The sequence below is a fragment of the Natator depressus genome, chromosome 14 (genome assembly GCF_965152275.1).
Source record: "Natator depressus isolate rNatDep1 chromosome 14, rNatDep2.hap1, whole genome shotgun sequence".
NCBI lineage: Eukaryota > Metazoa > Chordata > Testudines > Cheloniidae > Natator > Natator depressus.
The window spans coordinates 14,679,040-14,696,523 of NC_134247.1; the positions used below are offsets into that span (position 1 = coordinate 14,679,040).

The following is a 17,484-nucleotide window of genomic DNA, read 5'->3' on the forward strand; positions in this document are numbered from 1 at the left end:
GAGCCCGTCGCACCACCGGACTGTCCAGTTCAGGGCCTCCCCAAACTCAACATAAAGCCCACACAGGGAGGATTTATCCCCCCCCCCCACTTTCTAACACACACTAGTCCCCATCCCGTCCCGGGAGCTGATCGCGAGGGGAAGCTTGAAGCAGTGAGGGCCCGGAGGAGTAGAGTTCTGCAGGCATCGCCAGGGCAGCCCCGAACCAGGGGCCTCTGTCTCTGCGCGGCGCCCGGCCCGGCGCCTGGCGTTGGGCGGGGCTCCCTGGGTGCGGGCCATCTGTTGAGGCGGTGGAGCTCGTTCTCTTCCGCTGCCCGTCGCCGTCCCCGGTCCGGCGAGCCCGCTGCTGACATGGAGGAGCTGGACGTGGAGCCGCCGCTTACTGTAGGACAGCGCGAGCCCCCGTCTGCCGGGGGGGGCTGGACGCCCTCTGCCAGGAGCTCTAGGGTGGGGGAGGGTACGGGCGAGGGGGCACGCGGGGTAGAGGGGAGCGGCTGTGGGGGGCAGGGAACTGTTGTGGATCACTTGAGCTTTTCGACCTCGTGCATGTGCGTTACTGGTTGTCTGCCTTCGTTAGCACAAATGAGTCCTCTCTCTCAAAAAGATGCAGGGATAATCAGAGCAGCACCCAGCGCCCTTCTGCAGTAGATCTCAAAGTGCTTTACATGGGAGGGTAGTATCATTATCCTCATTTTACAGATGGGAAAACTGAGGGCATGTCTCTACTGCATCTGAGAGCAAGACTCCCAGCCCCTGTAGACAGACTTGTGCTAGTGGGGCTGGCCCTAGTGTGCTAAAAATGGCTGTATAGATGAGCCTGTGGACCCAGTTAGGAGGTTCACTCCCGGATGCAGGGTAAACATACCCTAGAAGGGGAAGAGGAATCGTGTTTGCCTGTTCAGTTCTCTTAGAGAACAGCTGCATTCTTGACAAACCCTCTGCCCTATTTCCTAACAGCTAATTCCTGGGGTGGACTCCAACAGGAAGCAAATGTGTTTTGCCTGGGGACCTGGAGAGATGCTGGTGTATGAAACTTTGTTCCCAAAAGGTGGATAACTTCTTTTTCATTCTTGAGTGTTTATCTTGGTGGATTTTACTAACTACTAATGCAGAGTGAACAGGGGTATGCCTAACCTCAGGTGTACACCTAACCTCAGGTGTTCAGAAATTGTGAGTTAGGTCCCAAAATAAATTGGCTTAAAATGAGATATTTGAAAATAAATTTGGAGTTCTTTTTATTTGCCTTTCCAAGAGTTTGGGGTACTCTCAGATCATGTTCTTTCAAGTTTTATTCTGCAACATGAGAGCTAGAAACTTTCTGGGCAGTCATTTGACTCCAGGAGTTGAGGCTTCAAGAACACCATCAAATGGTGTCAGAGTTGAGAATTCAGTCAGTGTTTATAAAGCATAGGTGATCAGACTTAAGAATTAATATATTGAAGAGATTTGTATTTTCATTATCACACACAAATTATTAGCGGTTTTTGTTGGAATTGAGTTTTACAGAGTGTTTGATATTTTATCAGTAGTTCTGTGCCTCTTGCCCTGTTTTTGTGCTGACTCTTAGACTTCTTACCAAATAAATTCCTAGTTAATATTTTAAGAACCATTACTGTAGGCTTTAACTTTTGAAGGGTTGAGATGGATTATCTGCATTAGACACAGCAGAGCATTCATTTGGTTATTTTATAGTTTACATGCTTCATTTCAGAACATGCAGAGAAAAGGCCAGGCTGCCCCAACATTTTCATTGTTCGCAAAGATCAAGATGTGTACTCGCAGACCTTACGCAAACTCTTCAATGAATCTCATGGGATCTTTGTTGGACTCCAGAGGAGTGAGGAAGAGCTGGCTGGGAAGTCAAGGAAAGCACAGTGAGTAAACAGAAATGATAGATAGTTTTGAAACAAACAGAGAACATGTCAGCTTCCCTGTCCCCCATGGAGAACTTGTCAATAGTGAGGTGCAATTCAGATAGACTGTTCTGTGCCACTTAATAGTGGAGGGTGAAGGCAGGTTGGGAAGGGTTCCTTCAGATCTGTTTCCCAAATAGTGTGGTGTCCATGCATCTCCTTAGGTCATAACCTTGTGAGAGTTATTAAAGGTACAGTTCATACAGTACATACCTGTTGTTCATTTACTGAATTTATTAAAGAAACATTTCTTATCTTGATTGTTCCCTTTATTTATACCCAGTCTCCTTCACTGTTGATGGATACTGCCTCATCTATAGACATGAGGTAGGAGAGCAACTCCCCTTTGACTGGTGTATTTGCCTTTTACAGATTGTCTTGTTAGGAAGCGAGGCAAGGGGATACAATAATAATTATGCTGTGCAGGAAAGGACCAGTATGTTGCTCCCCTTCTACCAAACATATGAATCTATATCCAATGAGGAAGATAATGAAACTGACATTCTCTCAGCAGCTGATCCTCTGTAATATTGTGAAACTAATGTTTCCAATATCCATTTTACAAAATTAGGCCCCAGTCCAGCAGGTAGACAGACCTCGTGGCTGTGTGGAGCCCCACTGACTTCAGTATAGTGCAGAAGGGGTCTGCCTCTGCAGAGAAACGTGCAGAATTGGGGCCCTATTAGCCTATAGGTACAAGCTAACAATAAATAAATCTCTAAAGAAAGCCTTTGTATTCTTGGCAGATTGGTTCGAGTGAGTAAAAACTACCGTTCAGTCATAAGAGCCTGTATGGAGGAGATGCACCAGTTGGCTAGTAAGTTCTCCATTTAAGAAGAGACTGTATTCGAGACCATAAAAATAACATTTGCAATTTGTTATAACTGCTGTAAAAGTGTTTTCAGATTTCAGTAACTGTTGAGACTGCAGTTCCACTCCCTTGGTGCCATGTCAATTTGTAAACCTAGGGAGAGACTTTGTGCATTATTTTTTAATTGAATTTTCAGAATTTACTCTTGCACTCACTTTTTAAGATTCTTATTCTTTCTAATTTATTTCTCTACTCTTTGATTCCCTCCTTAATCTTTTCAGCTGCTTCACAAATCTGATATTTTTCTTTTCTCAAGATACTTTGTAATCTCCCACTTCTAACTGCCTCAAACAGTCATTCTTATTGTCCCTCTTAGAATGCCAGGCTTCTCATTATTTATTTGTCACTCCATTAATTGAGGATTCCCTCTCATCTTCTCTGCTGGGAAATGCAGCTTCTAACTCTTAGAGTCAGAAGAGTAGGTAACCATACTGGATCATTATTACAAGTGTAATGTCCCTGTTTTGTTGTCACTTTTAGGCAGAGTCTGATGACAGTTGGTGCCATCCTTGTTCTGTTTAGTTAATAGGCTCTCTCTTGCATGTGGCACCCCATCTATAACTTTGCTCTCTTCCTTACTCCTACTCCTCTTGTACCGCTGAGCATCGTATATCATATATATAATAATGACATTTAGCAGGACAGTTACCACAATCAATCAATGTTGAAATACAGTCCAGCAACCAAAATTGTTTCCAGATATAACATCATAGAAAGTCAGGTCAGGCTATGCCTGCTACCGTAATGAGAGTAGATGTACTACCTCATCAAATCCACGGCCTTGTGGGTAGCCCGGGAGGGTGTAAGGCTAAGGGAGCAACCCCTGACAGAAAAGCCCCACTGCCTTGTTGGGGAATTCAGGAGAATACAGGGCTATGAGAATAAACTCAGACAGAAAATCTGGAGTGGAGCCCCAAAGGCGGTCAGGTACTAATATTTTAGTATCTTTCTGGCAACTCCTGCAGTAGATTGGGTACCAGATGTATTGGTTCTTCCTCTCCTCTGGATTTACCGGTGATGTTGAGGAGGGTGCGGGGGGGTTGATGCATGGGCAACTCAGGGCCTCCATATCATCCGTCCAGGCTTGCGTCCTGGAGAGGTACTCCAGCTTCACCTCGAGCATCGACACAACACGGGAGGCAGCAGTCCACCAGTTCTAAGCTCTTACTCGATTGGCATAGATCAGGGGCTGTCTCTGATGGTGGGAGAGATCATCATATCTCACTACCCGCATACAACTGGGCAGCCCCCAGACAATAGGATGTTGTCCTGCCACAATGTGCCTGCTTTAATGGGTGCTTGGAGGTTATCAAAACATCTTTAAATGTGACCAATATGGCAAATATTGTCTCTCGAGTGGGTCTCTTCAGCCACGATCGCAGCTGCCATAAAACCAACTGAGTAAATTCTTTACCTCTCAGGGGTGCATACCCCTGGTCTCTCGAGACTGAAGGATGCTTACTACTATAACATCTTATGAATATTATCTTTTCACAGAGCTCTCAGAATGATGTTATGTATTCTGTCACACTTATAAAAGAGATCAGAACTTGTACAAAATTAATAAAAGGTGCTAAGTAACTAAGGAAATATCTAATAACATTTAAAAGTCTATGATAGCGAGACTGGAGAATGATCACACATATCACTGGATCCAAACGTGAAACTGCTTCATTTCTGAGCCGTGTCACCAGAGGGCTGGAAAAATGTTTTTGGGGTGTTTTGACTTCTTTCTCTCTCTTCCCTCAGTTTCTACCCGGGACCCTGAGCTGCAATGCCAGCACAGCACCCAGGTAATTTAGAAAACATTGTATTGTGAAATCTAGTCACAACCGGAAAAAAATACCTATTGCCGGCAAATACACCAGGCAAGTGTGTTGTGACAATGATATGCTCTAAATCTGCTTCCTTAGTCTTTTGCATTGGTGGTATAGGCAGCAGTATGCTGCTAATGTTGTAAGAGACACAAGTTGTAGGAGTTATCTGAGAGCTCTGGTTGCTCTGATGTAATCTATGTATAGATCCAATTTTATAGACCTCAGATACTCTCACCCTCTAACAAAATCCAACCATGAACTAATACCCCAGCCCCCCCCTTAGATCGTACCTCTCTGATGTCCCACCCCAAAACTGCTGAGGCTTGTAGCGAGCCTTGAAATCATGCACTTGAAGCAATAGTGGAACTATTGTCCAGGAAGAGTAAAGAATACAAGCCGTGGCATTATCTTGTCAGCATTAGTGTTGCCGTATTGGCCTTTTCTCTCTATCATAACTTTTCCTTGGGTTATAAATTCAGAACTAAGTTATCTTTATAGAACCAAAATAAACATTGTAGCTTTCAGTTGAGGTCTCACTGAGAACCAAAATAAACATTGTAGCTTTCAATTGAGGTCTCTTAGATTCCTGAGCTTTAATGTCAGAAAGAATTCCTGTACTATCTTAGTGTTGACCACAGGTGGGAGATGTTTTATTTTAATGTGCAAGCAGCACTGAAACTTCCTAAATCAAATATATGGCCCAGTGTCTCATTTGAGTACTGATCTTCTCTGAAATGTTAGTAAAACACTTCTGTCCAAAGTAGTAAACTTATCAGAGGAGTGGTTAAGGAGGAAGGCTGATATTTGACATGTTGTGGTTCAAATGTCTTTCTTTGGTTGCTATGTTAGGAAACTCTGGAGTGATTGTTGCATGTGAAACCTGTACCTGTTGCTCCTCAGGTCTCTATTCTGTCCGCGATGGAGCTGATCTGGAACTTGTGTGAGATCCTTTTTGTTGAAGTAGTGCCAGGTGAGAATTGGAGTATAATGATGTTAATAGGTATTTTTGTTTGCATAGGTATTTGTTCTAGAAATGTATAACGTGCCCATCAGAACATATCTTGGCATGTCTCTAAAAGTCATACTAATGTTGTCAGGAAGTGGCAACAAACCCTATCCCTAATGCTTCCTGTCTAGGACAAGAGTTGTCTTCTCTGTCTTGCACTGTGCCCTAAACTAATAGACCTCTTTCCCTTTTCTTTTCTTTTTCTTTTCTGTTCCAGTTTTTGCCTTCCTCTGTACTACAGTGGAACTGGAGCGTGCTCATAGTACTTGAAATTAATAGAGGTTGTTTATGCTTGAAATTCAACAACCTGAGAAAAAAATTCTGTTTGATATCACACTTCTCTAAGTACAAAATACTATTAAATTCATAAGCAAGGACTATATATAAATGCTAAGTATCACTTACCCATTAGGGGCCACATTCTTTGGTGCAGCTCCACTGACTTTAGAGTGTCTTCACTGACGTCAGTTGAATTACACCAGGAGAGGATTTGGCCTAGGATTTCAATCCAAGTTACTTTTTAGGCAGTCAAAAATATGTAAACATATGATGCCTATTCAATCACACACTCCAGAAGAGAGGTTCTCAAACTGGACCATTTGATGGTGGTTTCTTGAGAGTAAATGAATTACCTGGTACTAGTTTTCCTCCTCGTTTCCAGCAAAGAGAAAACAGATTGGAGAGGAAAATAAAATGAAGAGTAAAACTATGTGCATCATGTGGGCAATATAAGATGTATGATAATTATTCACCTTGTTGTTTTTGAAGTGCCTGTGACAAGTGACAACAATGTTGTTAGCTAGCAATCTTAACTAGCGTTGTTTTGTCTCTGTGTCATGGAGCAGGTTAATAGACAAAGGAGCAAATCCCCTTTCAGTTTGTAAAATTCTGAGTTTGTTAATTTGGCAGCAGCCTGCTGTTCTTCCATGGCCTTTGGTGGATTGAGCCTGGCAGATAAAAATCCTATGAATGAGCCGGAGGACTAGGTAGACTTGTCCTCTGCTTTTGCCTGCGGGAAATATATTATGAAACTAATAGTGTTAGAATCTTAAAACAACAGGGATCTGATGGAGAGATGTATTCTCTGCCTACAGCTGGTCATCTCCTGCTTCACCTCCTCGACTGGGTTCGTCTTCATATTTGTGACGTAGACAGCATGGTCCGTGAAGTTCTGAGCAGTGAAAATCCATCAAAACATAAAGACTTCTGGAATGCTGTGAGTAAAGAAATTAGTGCTCTCTCCATCAAAGGCGTTTATACATTTGCATGCGTGTTCTGTCCCTCCTTCCTCATGAGTGGCTTTGTACACTAGATTGCATCTCAGAAACTCACATTTGGCATAGTTGGTAAAGCCATCATGAAGACTGTTACCTTCATCCCTAGAGAGGATTTCAGATCAAAATAGAGGCCAGGGCCAGCACAGTATAGGGATATGTTATAGGGCCACCCCACCTGGGGTGCCCTCCTGCAGCAGGCCCTGGCATGACAGGTCCGTCCATAAAAGGAGCAGTCTCTTTCAATGTCTGATTCAAAAGCCCACCTTTAGGCATAATTAATTCCTGCACATATACAATAGTCTACAGTATAAAACCCTTCTCCCTGAAATCCCCAAGTACAGCAGGTTCATAGCAGTTTTTCATGCCCCCTCCTGGGACACCATTTCCAGCTCACCCTCTTGAGGGAGAGTCCATCGCCAATCTTCTCTGTCTTTTCACCCTTATTCCAAGGCATCATTCTCCAGGCTATCCACCTGAGAGCTCCCAGTGTCAAACTTCCCCCCATGATGCTTCTCTGATCGCTCCAAGTCTGAGAGAACTCCCTGCAGTGTTCCTCCTATGCAGGCCTCCCTGCCTGAGAGTCCTACCCATGCTCAGGGAATGTCCCTGCAGGACCAACCCCTTGTTCCGGGTGTGATTTCCCACAGTTCTCCATTCAGGAGTGTTGCAGGGGGTATTCCTGTAGTGTTTCATTCACCCCAGTCCCCCTGCCTGTGAGTCCTGCCCTTGCTCCTAGGATCCACCCTCCAGCATCAACCTTCTTGTTTTGGGTTTGGTTTCCCCTAACCAGGGCTGGTTCTTCCCCTGGTTCCTAGAGGCCTCTGCATGAACTGTGCTGTAACTTGGCAGGGGTTCCCCAGCTTTGGCCAGTCCCCACCACCAACATCACCTTCTTACCGCTGGTTCTGTATACCAGCTCTCCTCTGCTACTTCTTTTTCTGTCTGGGTCTCTCCTCCCCAGGCAATTCTCATCTCCCCCTGTCTTGTCTCTCTCAGGCCCTTTTCCTGACTGATTCCTCCACTGTCTGTCTGTCTCTCCATTTATATGATCCAGGTGCATTTAAACTCAACTGGGAAGCAGCTGAGGAGTCATGGACTCTCCTCCCTCTTAAAGGGGCCCTTCACCCTGTGCCAGGAGGCTTGTGCTGTGCACGCATTTGAGTTAACAGGATCTGTAGTTTAAGCACTTTTGGTTCCTTTAACTTTTCTAAGCCACAAATGTTAACTCCGTTAAAATTCACCTTTGGTCTGATTCTGCATGAAGGTGGTGTCTCAGCATTGCTTCTGCTTGGTGCTCACGGACTGTGGTGGTTTTTGCAGGTGGACATCTTCGTGCTGCAGGGCCGGATGGATGATGCACGGCACTTACTCTCTAAGGAAGCCAGTGCCAACCCCACGTCGATGGGCATGTGCAAAATTCTGGATGACCTGATGAAGAAGATGCCCATTCTTACTGTATGCATGCAGCAGCTTTCTCATACAGTTCCACTGGGGAATAATGCATGCAGTGGTCTATAGTGGGGGTGGCATTTGTAGTCCACTCTGTATCATCTCACCTGTGGGCCACTATAACATAACATCCTGGCCTACTGACTACTAAAATGTCTGAATTCTGACGCCTTCTGGCTGTAACATACATGTTCTGTAACAACCCAAAAGACCCATATGCAGGGAGAACAGCATATTATGTTAAAAGGTAACATGGCCTTGGCGGTGATTCCTGTTCTTACTCAACGCTGGGGAGGGGGGGTCATTTTTCCAGTTCTTCAGAATGTTCCAATTGACAGCTCTTACACAACCTCCCAGAGAACTTTCCTTGTAGACTTCATCCGCACATGCTGCAGTGGTCTTTTCATGGTGAAAAGGCGGCAGATGCTACATTGTGGTCCCCTGTGGGTTCCTGTACATTCTGTCACTTTGATATTTAAATGGCTGAAATGATGGAGAAGCTTGGTAGCAGCACACATCAAAATCCTTGCCGGGGCCAGTGTTTTGTTCTGCCCATGAAAGTCTTGTTTGAGAGTCACACTGAATGACCATTGTAGAGGTTGGACTTTGCATTTGCTTTATAGTATGTATGTATCTTCCCGGTTCAGATTGGCAACACCCAGACGTTGACTGAGATGGATCTGAAATGGCAGCATTGGCATGAAGAATGTCAGCGGTACCTCCAGGATGGGACCTTTGCTTCTAATCCCCACATGGAGTCCATCTGCAAGGTGTGTTGTGGCTGGGAAGGAAGGAGGTTATGGTCACACATTTGAAGGCACCAGTAGCCATCCACTGGGGATTGGGAGTGCTGTGTGGACACAGGTAAGGTTGGTCTGCTGGTTAAAGCAGGAAATTTAGAGTGTTGGACTCTGCATGACTTTGGGCAAATGGCTTCCCCTTACTTCACCTCTCCATAAGTCGGGCAGCAATGCTGGTTATAGAATTGAGCTCATGGGCATGTTTCAAGGCCTGATTAACTGTTGTGAAATACTTTGAGGCTCTCTGCTGAAATCTGCTATCCTAAGTGCAAGGTTGATACCATCAGCTCAGACTGTCCCCTCAATACAATGCTTTGGTCAATGGCGTGCCCAAGAGCTGCTGTTCTTTTCCTCTTAGTTATTTGGTTTTAATTAAGTTGTTGTTGATTGCATGTCCTGTTAGGGGCGTGATGCCAAGAGAAGCAGAGCTGAGGGATTAAAAGGAATGAAGCTAGTAATGAAGATGTGAGTCTTCGGGGGGCTTATGGAGGTGTTTTTCTTTTGTGCTAGATCCTGCTGGGAGATGAGAACGCCATACTGGAGAAGAAGGAGCTCATGACTACTTGGTACCACTTTCTGGTCACCCGACTTGTCTACTCCCATCCGACTGTGAAGCCAGTGGAACTTCGCTTCTACGCACAGGTAAGTCTGGGGTTATTGCATTCAAACCACATTGGGAGGGCTGAAGTTTTACAGGGTCCAGATACTTGTGTGATTTTCCTACAGAGTTTGAAAGTGGAACAGCAACCTGCAGGGAGTTCCACACATGTGCTATGAGTGAAAAATTTGCAGCTGACCAAGAGTTTTCAGTGTGCCATGTAACTGGTTCAGTTTCTACGTGAATGTTGCAAACTGCAAATACCTGTGCTAATTTCCTTAAGTCATAGCGTTGAATCTGTTCTAGGAAAACACAGATGAATCCTGTTTAACCCTTTCAGTCACTTTTTTTTTTGTTTATCTCTCCATCTTCCCCCCCCACCCCCAATTTTTTTCCAAAACGGTCTAAATAAGGCTGATGCAGCCAAATAAACTTCTTCTCCTGCACTGTCCCCACGGTCCTTTGCATTGACTGTGTCCTGTCTTTCTGGGGCTTCCACAGTCTAGCCTGAACCTGTTCCTGGGAGGAGAGAGCAGCCCTGAGCCTCTAGACAGCATCTTAATGGCAGCCTTTGAGTTCGAGATCCATCAAGTGATTAAAGAATGCAGGTTGAGTTTTAGTAAGACTTTGACTTCTTGGTTATACATAACTGCTTCTCTGTGCCTTCAGTCCAGCAGCAAGCTGGCATCTCTTATGGAGAGGAGTCTGCCTGCATGTGGAGATATGTGCACATCAGAAGAATGATTGAGCCTTTCTGATCTACCTTTTAAAGACTTTGGCAAGAACACCTAAGGCCAGACGGCAATTAAAATACCATTCCATTAGGTCTGTGACATAGTGTCACTCGTCTGCAAGCCTGCTGGGTTAGGGCAGTGTATTGCTTCTATGACAGTCGGAAATGTTGCCAGAAAACATAACGTCACTTGTCAGTTACAGCAGCGTTTCTCAAACTGGGGTCTGTGAGGGTACTCCCTCAGGGGGGTCTGCAGGCCCCACTGATCAACTCCTCACTCTCTCCCAGCGCCTCCTGCACCCTGGGGAACAGCTGTTCAACACTGGGAGGAAGGGGGAGGAGCAGGGATGGGGCGTGCTCATGGGAGGGGGCGGAATTATGTCTGGGACCACCAGCCCCGCTGATCAACTCCCCCCCCCCCCCCCCAGTGCCTCCTGCACACCAGGGAACAGCTGTTCAGTGGTGTGCAAGAGGCACTGAGAGGGGGAGGGAGGGACGGGGCATGCTAGGAGAGGGGGCAGAAAGAGGGGGGGAAGAGGAGGTGCGGGGGGGGGGAGCGGGAAGAGGTGGGACGGGGTTGGGGACTCGGGGAAAGGGATGGAGCCTGGGGCTGAGAGAGGGGCTTGGCGATCTGTGAAAAATTTTAAATCAAAATAGGGGTCCTCGTCGGGTTGCTAAAGTTTGAGAACCACTGATTAACAGGCTGATATTTTCTTCCTTTGCTTTTTGTAAATGCAGCATCGCACTGAGCAACTGGTGGTTTGTGGCTCATCTGACTGACCTGCTGGATCACTGCAAACTCCTGCAGTCTCACAATCTCTAGTAAGTGCCTCTGCATTGTTTACTCAACTGTCCAGAGGTAGAAATAAGGAGTGGTGATAGAAGGATAATGTGGTATTTTCTTGGTGAAGAACCACATATCAGAGATTCAGAGAGAGGGGATGTGCTGTATATTCCAGTGAAACCTGTGGAATAGAGAGGAAAATCCAAGTGCTGCAAGAAGTGATGTTGCAGGAGAGAATGCCAACCTGCCACACCTCTGAGTTGATACTGAATCAGCGCCTCAGAGTGATGTTAGGGTCTTCTGTGCTGATGGCAGTGAAGTTTTTCCAGGTGAAATGTAACTGACTGGTTATTAGAGATCTCATGGCACATTTTGAATGAAGTAGGAGTATTAATCCTCTTGCCTTTGCTAAATTCCAACTTGAGTAATTGCGTTCTATCTAAATTTCGCTTGCAGTTTCAGTTGGCTAAAGGATCTTCTAAATTATTTTTTAGCTGTGGAATGCTATTCAACAGCTGTGATGTCTCTCCCAAGAGGTGGCCGATTTTCAGTGGAGTTTGTAAACCACACTCAGATACTCTAGGATGAAAAGTATTTATTAACAATAGCTTCAGCAGAGTCTTTTCATTGAGATACAACCTTGCAGCTGTTAATGGGTGTGTACTGAGGGATCCCACTGTAATAAAAAACCTTGATGTGCATGTGATGTAAAAAAATAGACTAGTTTAGAGACTTCTTAAAAAAACAAAAAGAACTTGTAGCCTGGACTGTGTGAGACACTTAATAAATTATCAAAAAGAAAAGGAGTACTTGTGGCACCTTAGAGACTAACAAATTTATTTGAGCATAAGCTTTCATGAGCTACAGCGCAGTAGGTCTCGAAAGCTTATGCTCAAATAAATTTGTTAGTCTCTGAGGTGCCACAAGTACTCCTTTTAGCGGATACAGACTAACATGGCTGCTACTCTGAAACCTGTCATTAATAAATTAGGTAATCACATGGTAGTCTGAGTATACATTAGGATTAAAATGTGTTACTTTTCTGTTGCAGTTTTGGTTCCAATATGCGTGAATTCCTCCTGTTGGAGTATGCCTCCGGGCTCTTTTCCCATCACAGGTAATAACTCCTTCCCTGCTTTCAGATACCAGACTGACACTGGGCAACAAAAGAGAAACCTTCATGTTAATGATGTGAAAGGCAGCACAATTAAGTGGCTCGTGTTATGGAAAGGGATATCGATCAAGCTGTTTGACAAAGCCTTTGGGCTGCTTCTGCTAGAACCATGAATTAAAGAGGGAAGAGATCTATTAGAGTCCATCAAGTCCCTACACCATAGTTTTAGTGCTTTGTCTTTTCTAGTTATAAATGTCACAACCCGAAGTGTGTAGAGTAGTTGGTGCAGGTGACGGTATTCCAGAGTGGTTACTATAGGATCAGTACTAGATTAAAAAGTAAAAGCCAATTTAAGTCTCAAAGATGAGTGACCTAATCAGGGGTCTCCTACAGAGTGTTACTGTTCTTAATCTGGTCTCAAATCCCTCTTGTGACTATAATAAAGTGCTTTAACTGAGAGTTCTTCTTAGAAGGAACATTTGACCTTTCCCTCCCCTCTTTTGTAGCCTGTGGCAGTTGGGGGTAGATTATTTTGATCATTGTCCAGAGTATGGCAAGGTTTACCTGGAGCTTCATATTGAGCGAATCCCCCTCAACACAGAGCAAAAAGCCCTCAAGGTGCTGAGGATCTGTGAGCAGAGACAGATGCACGAACAAGGTGACTAACTCTTCATGACATTTCCTTGCCTTATAGTGACCTGGGTGTAACTACTAAAAACTGACTCTCCATTCCTCTCTTCTCCCCACTTCATCCCGAAGTTCGCAGCACCTGTAAAATCATGGCCATGAAAGCTGTGCGGAATAATCGCTTAGGCTCAGCACTGTCCTGGAGCATCCGAGCCAAGGACGCAGCGTTTGCTACGCTCATATCGGACAGGTGGGTCTTTGTTGTTCTCTAGACTGAGCAGAACCTTTTAAAGACATTGCAGTAATGGTTGGGGGAGGGGAACCACTGTCCTGAGAAGGCTCTTCTGAAGGCTAGTTGAGACAATCTGTTTTAGAATAGAACCTTCCTCCCCTTAGGATAAACTAGTGCAGCATCTGTGCTAGTGAATTAAATTCTTGACCCCTTTCAGAGACAAAGGATTATGCAATGCTTGCAACATCCTTCTTCCTTAGCCCTTTCTCTTTTCCTTACCACTCTCCTCCCCACCTTCTGCAATCCTGAGAGGACAAGAATAGGGAGATAAGACCTACAGATTGACTTAATCTTAGGTAACAGAGGAAGTTAACCTTATTTCACAGAGATCCTAGTTTTGAACTGAAGAAACTATTCAGCACTTAATCTTGTGGGCAGTGAAGGGGCTGTACAGGAGGAGTAACACCCTACTAGTTTGAACACAGGGCTGGGAGAAAGGAGATCTGGTTTCTATTTCTGACCTGCTCTAGGCTTCCTGTGTGATCTTTGACAAGTCGTATCATATACCTGCTTCATTTTTTACAGCTGGAGGAAATGGGGAAAGTACCCGTGTCTCAGCTAGGATTAAACTGTAACTTTGAGATCAGTGGGTAGAAGATGCTCTAGAACATTAGTTCCCAAACATTTTGCTAAGGTGACCCACAAACTGCATTTTGTCTTTTTTTTTTTTTTTTTTTTTTTTTTTTTTGTGATCCACCATTACCTACATGCGCACTCTGCCCTGCCATCGCAATCCTAATCCTGGGCAGCTGGGTGGCACTGCAACCCTGTGTGCCAGGTCACAATGCCCCAGAGCAGGAGCTGGGCCCAGCCCCTGGGACAGGAGCTGACACTGTTGGGCGAGCGTGGGGCAGGCTTGATCTCCAGCCCACACTCCTCAGGGGCCACCCTGCTCTCTGGGCTAGGAGAAGTGTATGTTTGCTTAGTGTCCTGCGACTCATCTAGAATCTTCCCACAACCCCCAGGACCCATTTGTTTGGGAAAAACTGCCATAGAAGCGCAAGGTATTATTTCACATTTCAGGGCTGAGTAACCTGAGAAAGGAGTGCTATTTTTGTCTTGTTTTAGGAGGGGGAGGGACTCTATTTACTTGAACAGAATGTGGAAGAAAACCAACCCAGGAAGCAGGCACTGAAAGCAGCAGCATAATAAAGGCTCCACTGGAAAAACTCTTAAGACTTAATTTGCTCCTGCTGCTTATCACCTCTTCTGTGCAGCAGAAAAACAAAGCCTTTGTTATGAGCTGGCAGAGCTGTTTATGCATCTCTTTGCCTCAGGACTGCTTGCTGTGCTGCTGCTGTTCCACCTTTGCTTTGAAAAACAAATCCTGGTGACTGCAAATATCCTGAACAACAACAGAAATAAAGGGTGCATAGACGGGTGTATTAAACATACACAGTAACATCTGAATGGGCCCTGCCTCCGTGGACTGGTTTTGGCTCTTTGGGCGGGTGATTAAAACAGAGTGACATTGGGTAATTAAGCTTCTGGGAAGCGTAGGCTGAACCTGGTGAACACCAGTCTCTGACCTCCAGCGTGTGCCACTTCCCTGTAGGTTCCTGAAGGATTATTGTGAGAGGGGCAGCTTCTCAGACCTGGACCTTATCGACAACCTGGGGCCCTCCATGCTGCTCAGTGATCGGCTGACGTTTCTTGGTGAGAATCTGCTGCCTGCAGACCCTTCCTAGAACTGCTTTAGAGTGGTGTTCACCCTACAACCATTTCTCTGGAGCTGCTACTGTTCTCTTAATTTCTTCTCCCCTTTACATCCTGAGTCCATTAGAGATGTCAGGGAGAGAGCAAAATTACTGTGTGTGGTTTGGGGTGCCGTCCTCTTGCTGTTGTTGGCAGACTGTTTTACCTCAAACTGCATTCACAGAAGGTCTCTGATGTTCCACCCGTTTGTGCCGGGCAGTCTAGGGCTCTGGGATTTATAAATCTAAACTGAAGTCTAACTCAGTAAGCATTTAGTTTTCCCATCTGTTTCCCTATCTAGTGGTGCTTCCTGTGAGGAGTTAGTGATCAGAACCTGGAAAAACGTATGTGCCGATTTTCCTAGATCCACACAAGGGCAACCCCCTTGTGCTAATTACCTTGTCCATATGGTAGTTCTGCCCACTACTTAGAGCTCTCCAAAGTACCTCTCCGCAGCTCTATTTGTTCAGCATGGAACTCCAAGCTCACAGTGAGGAGGACTTGACTCCATACAGGAACTAGGGGGCTGGCCCTCTGCCAAATAGCAGCGGAAGGGCTCCATCCGCTTCCTTTGTATATGCACAACTTCTTTCCCTTGGTGGCACCAAACCATACGCTGTCAATACCTGCCTGTCTTTTGGTGAAATCCCTTCCCGCCTCAATTAACCACTTCACTTCCTAGGTGTCAGATCTTCTCCTAACCAGGTCCTGGGGGTTCCGAGACTTACAGGTTAACAAAGATCTAAATTTCCAACATAAGCAATCAGAAAAATCAATGCTTTCCGGAAAGCCTTTCAAACCCTGTTATGTTCTAAAGCAAGTCCACAGGGCAGAGGCCCACTTCTTCCCTTGCAGGCCACCTTTAAAGGAAATGGTGACTTGCAGAAGGTGTTTGATTTTAAAACTGTTCTCTGAGCTATTCTGGAAGATGCTGCACAGACACTCGCTATATTGCCCTGAACAAAACTGGGTGTTGTCCTTTAAGCAGGCTCAAGTGGTAAACATCAAAAAAAGGCAGTTTTCCTTCTGTCCTCAGCCAGTATTTATTAAGCTATTTGGATGTATAAATTGTACAAGATTCTAGTGTCCCTCTTTAGCCCAGACCTGCCAAAGGGCCCAGTCTTCCACCCATTTAAGTTCTGGGAGTTGTACCACAGGCTTCGTATTAGCAGGATTACCCTCTTATTTTTTTTGTAACCAAAGCCTGGGATCTTCTGACTGCAGCTAACGTTTTACTCCCCTCGCCCACCACACACACAGGGAAGTACCGAGAATTCCATCGGCTGTATGGTGAGAAACGGTTCTCTGAAGCTGCCAAGCTGCTCCTGATGCTGATGACGGCTCGTATTGCTCCGTGTTCCTTCTGGATGACCCTGTTAATTGACGCTCTTCCCCTCCTGGAGCAGAAAGAGGTGAATGTGGGGTTCTGATGCAACGGCACAACCACCATACTTGTTGACCCACAGGCACCCCTCTTTTTCCTGACTGGAAGTAGGTGTACACAAATATGACAGGGAATCTCAGAACTACGTGTCCACCCCTCATGACTGACACAAGCGACTCTCCATACTTCTCATGCAAATGAGTTAGATTTGGCTGTTCAAGAAATGTGGCCATGTGAAAGTCATGGCCAGTGGTGGCAAGGAGGATGCAGAGGCACTTAGGACAAAATTAATCTCTGATGCACATCTTGTGAAATCCTTATGTTTACACTAGGATTGCAGGTGGTGAGGGATAGGGGTGTAAATCAGCACTAAATTCAGCCCTCTCCTTTCAAAGTAGCAGACTCAATACATTGTTGAGGATTTAGGCTTGCTACAGACTTGCACAGTTGTTTTTGGTGCTTGAATTTGGGATTTTCCAGTGTGCATTCCTCTGGCTTATGGTCCATCCAGAAAATTACAGCCTCACAAGTGCAAGACCCACAATTTACCAGGTGTTAAGTGGTCCAAGTGGAGTCATGGGCATGCAGAAGCATTCTCCTCTCGTTGACCTATCCCTCCGGAGCCTCTCACTCTGGATCTCCTAGATAAGTGGTTAATGTTTTAAGCAAACAGTCTCTTTCCCACAGGTAATATTTTCAGCAGAGCAGACCTATGAATTGATGCGCTGCTTGGAGGACCTGACAGCTGGAAAGACAGACAACCAGAAACTCCAGGTAATGTTGGCCTGAGGTCAACTGGATGATTCAACTGGGGTAGCATGGGAAAGAGGAAGCAAGTCTCCATAAAACTATTCTTGTTTCTAGGTTGATGACTTTGAGACCACCAAGGTGGAAATCCTGAGACTTGCTCTTGCACGAAACCTTGCCCGAGCTATTGTCAAGGAGGGCACGTTGGAAGGATCATGAGAAGGGGCTACTGAAGTAACTCTGTGACATACTGTACATAAAACTGACTGCTTTTCTAAGAATAAATGTCTTGTTTTGCATATTTCTAGCTGTTCTTGTGCCAGTGTTGTTTGTCTTCTCTAAATGTTGTTTTAAATGACAATGAACATGTAGGAAGT

At 45.3% G+C, this 17,484-nt stretch overlaps 1 protein-coding gene across 2 annotated transcripts; it reads left to right on the forward strand.

The window, feature by feature from the left end:
• The first annotated feature begins 223 nt into the window (after positions 1-223).
• Positions 224-17,369, forward strand: NUP85 (nucleoporin 85). Of its 2 annotated transcripts, none has more exons than XM_074972036.1 (19): positions 224-447; positions 958-1,048; positions 1,712-1,874; positions 2,660-2,730; positions 4,534-4,577; positions 5,502-5,571; positions 6,702-6,823; positions 8,205-8,339; positions 8,981-9,103; positions 9,644-9,775; positions 10,233-10,339; positions 11,203-11,286; positions 12,300-12,365; positions 12,869-13,020; positions 13,122-13,239; positions 14,837-14,937; positions 16,237-16,388; positions 17,048-17,134; positions 17,225-17,369. In XM_074972036.1, exons 1-19 carry the CDS (start codon positions 352-354, stop codon positions 17,324-17,326), a joined length of 2,016 nt encoding a protein of 671 aa, XP_074828137.1. In that variant the 5' UTR covers positions 224-351; the 3' UTR covers positions 17,327-17,369. The 2 variants fall into 2 exon arrangements, with proteins under 2 accessions (XP_074828137.1, XP_074828138.1); XM_074972037.1 differs by having other exon boundaries at positions 224-384.
• Positions 17,370-17,484: the final 115 nt, after the last annotated feature.

Excerpts from the sequence above, each read along its gene's own strand:
- NUP85 (XM_074972036.1), top strand. The coding sequence starts at position 352 with ATGGAGGAGCTGGACGTGGAGCCGCCGCTTACTGTAGGACAGCGCGAG. Across the intron at positions 4,578-5,501 it reads AATGCCAGCACAGCACCCAG|GTCTCTATTCTGTCCGCGAT; the intron begins GTAATTTAGAAA and ends GTTGCTCCTCAG. Across the intron at positions 10,340-11,202 it reads CAAGTGATTAAAGAATGCAG|CATCGCACTGAGCAACTGGT; the intron begins GTTGAGTTTTAG and ends TTGTAAATGCAG.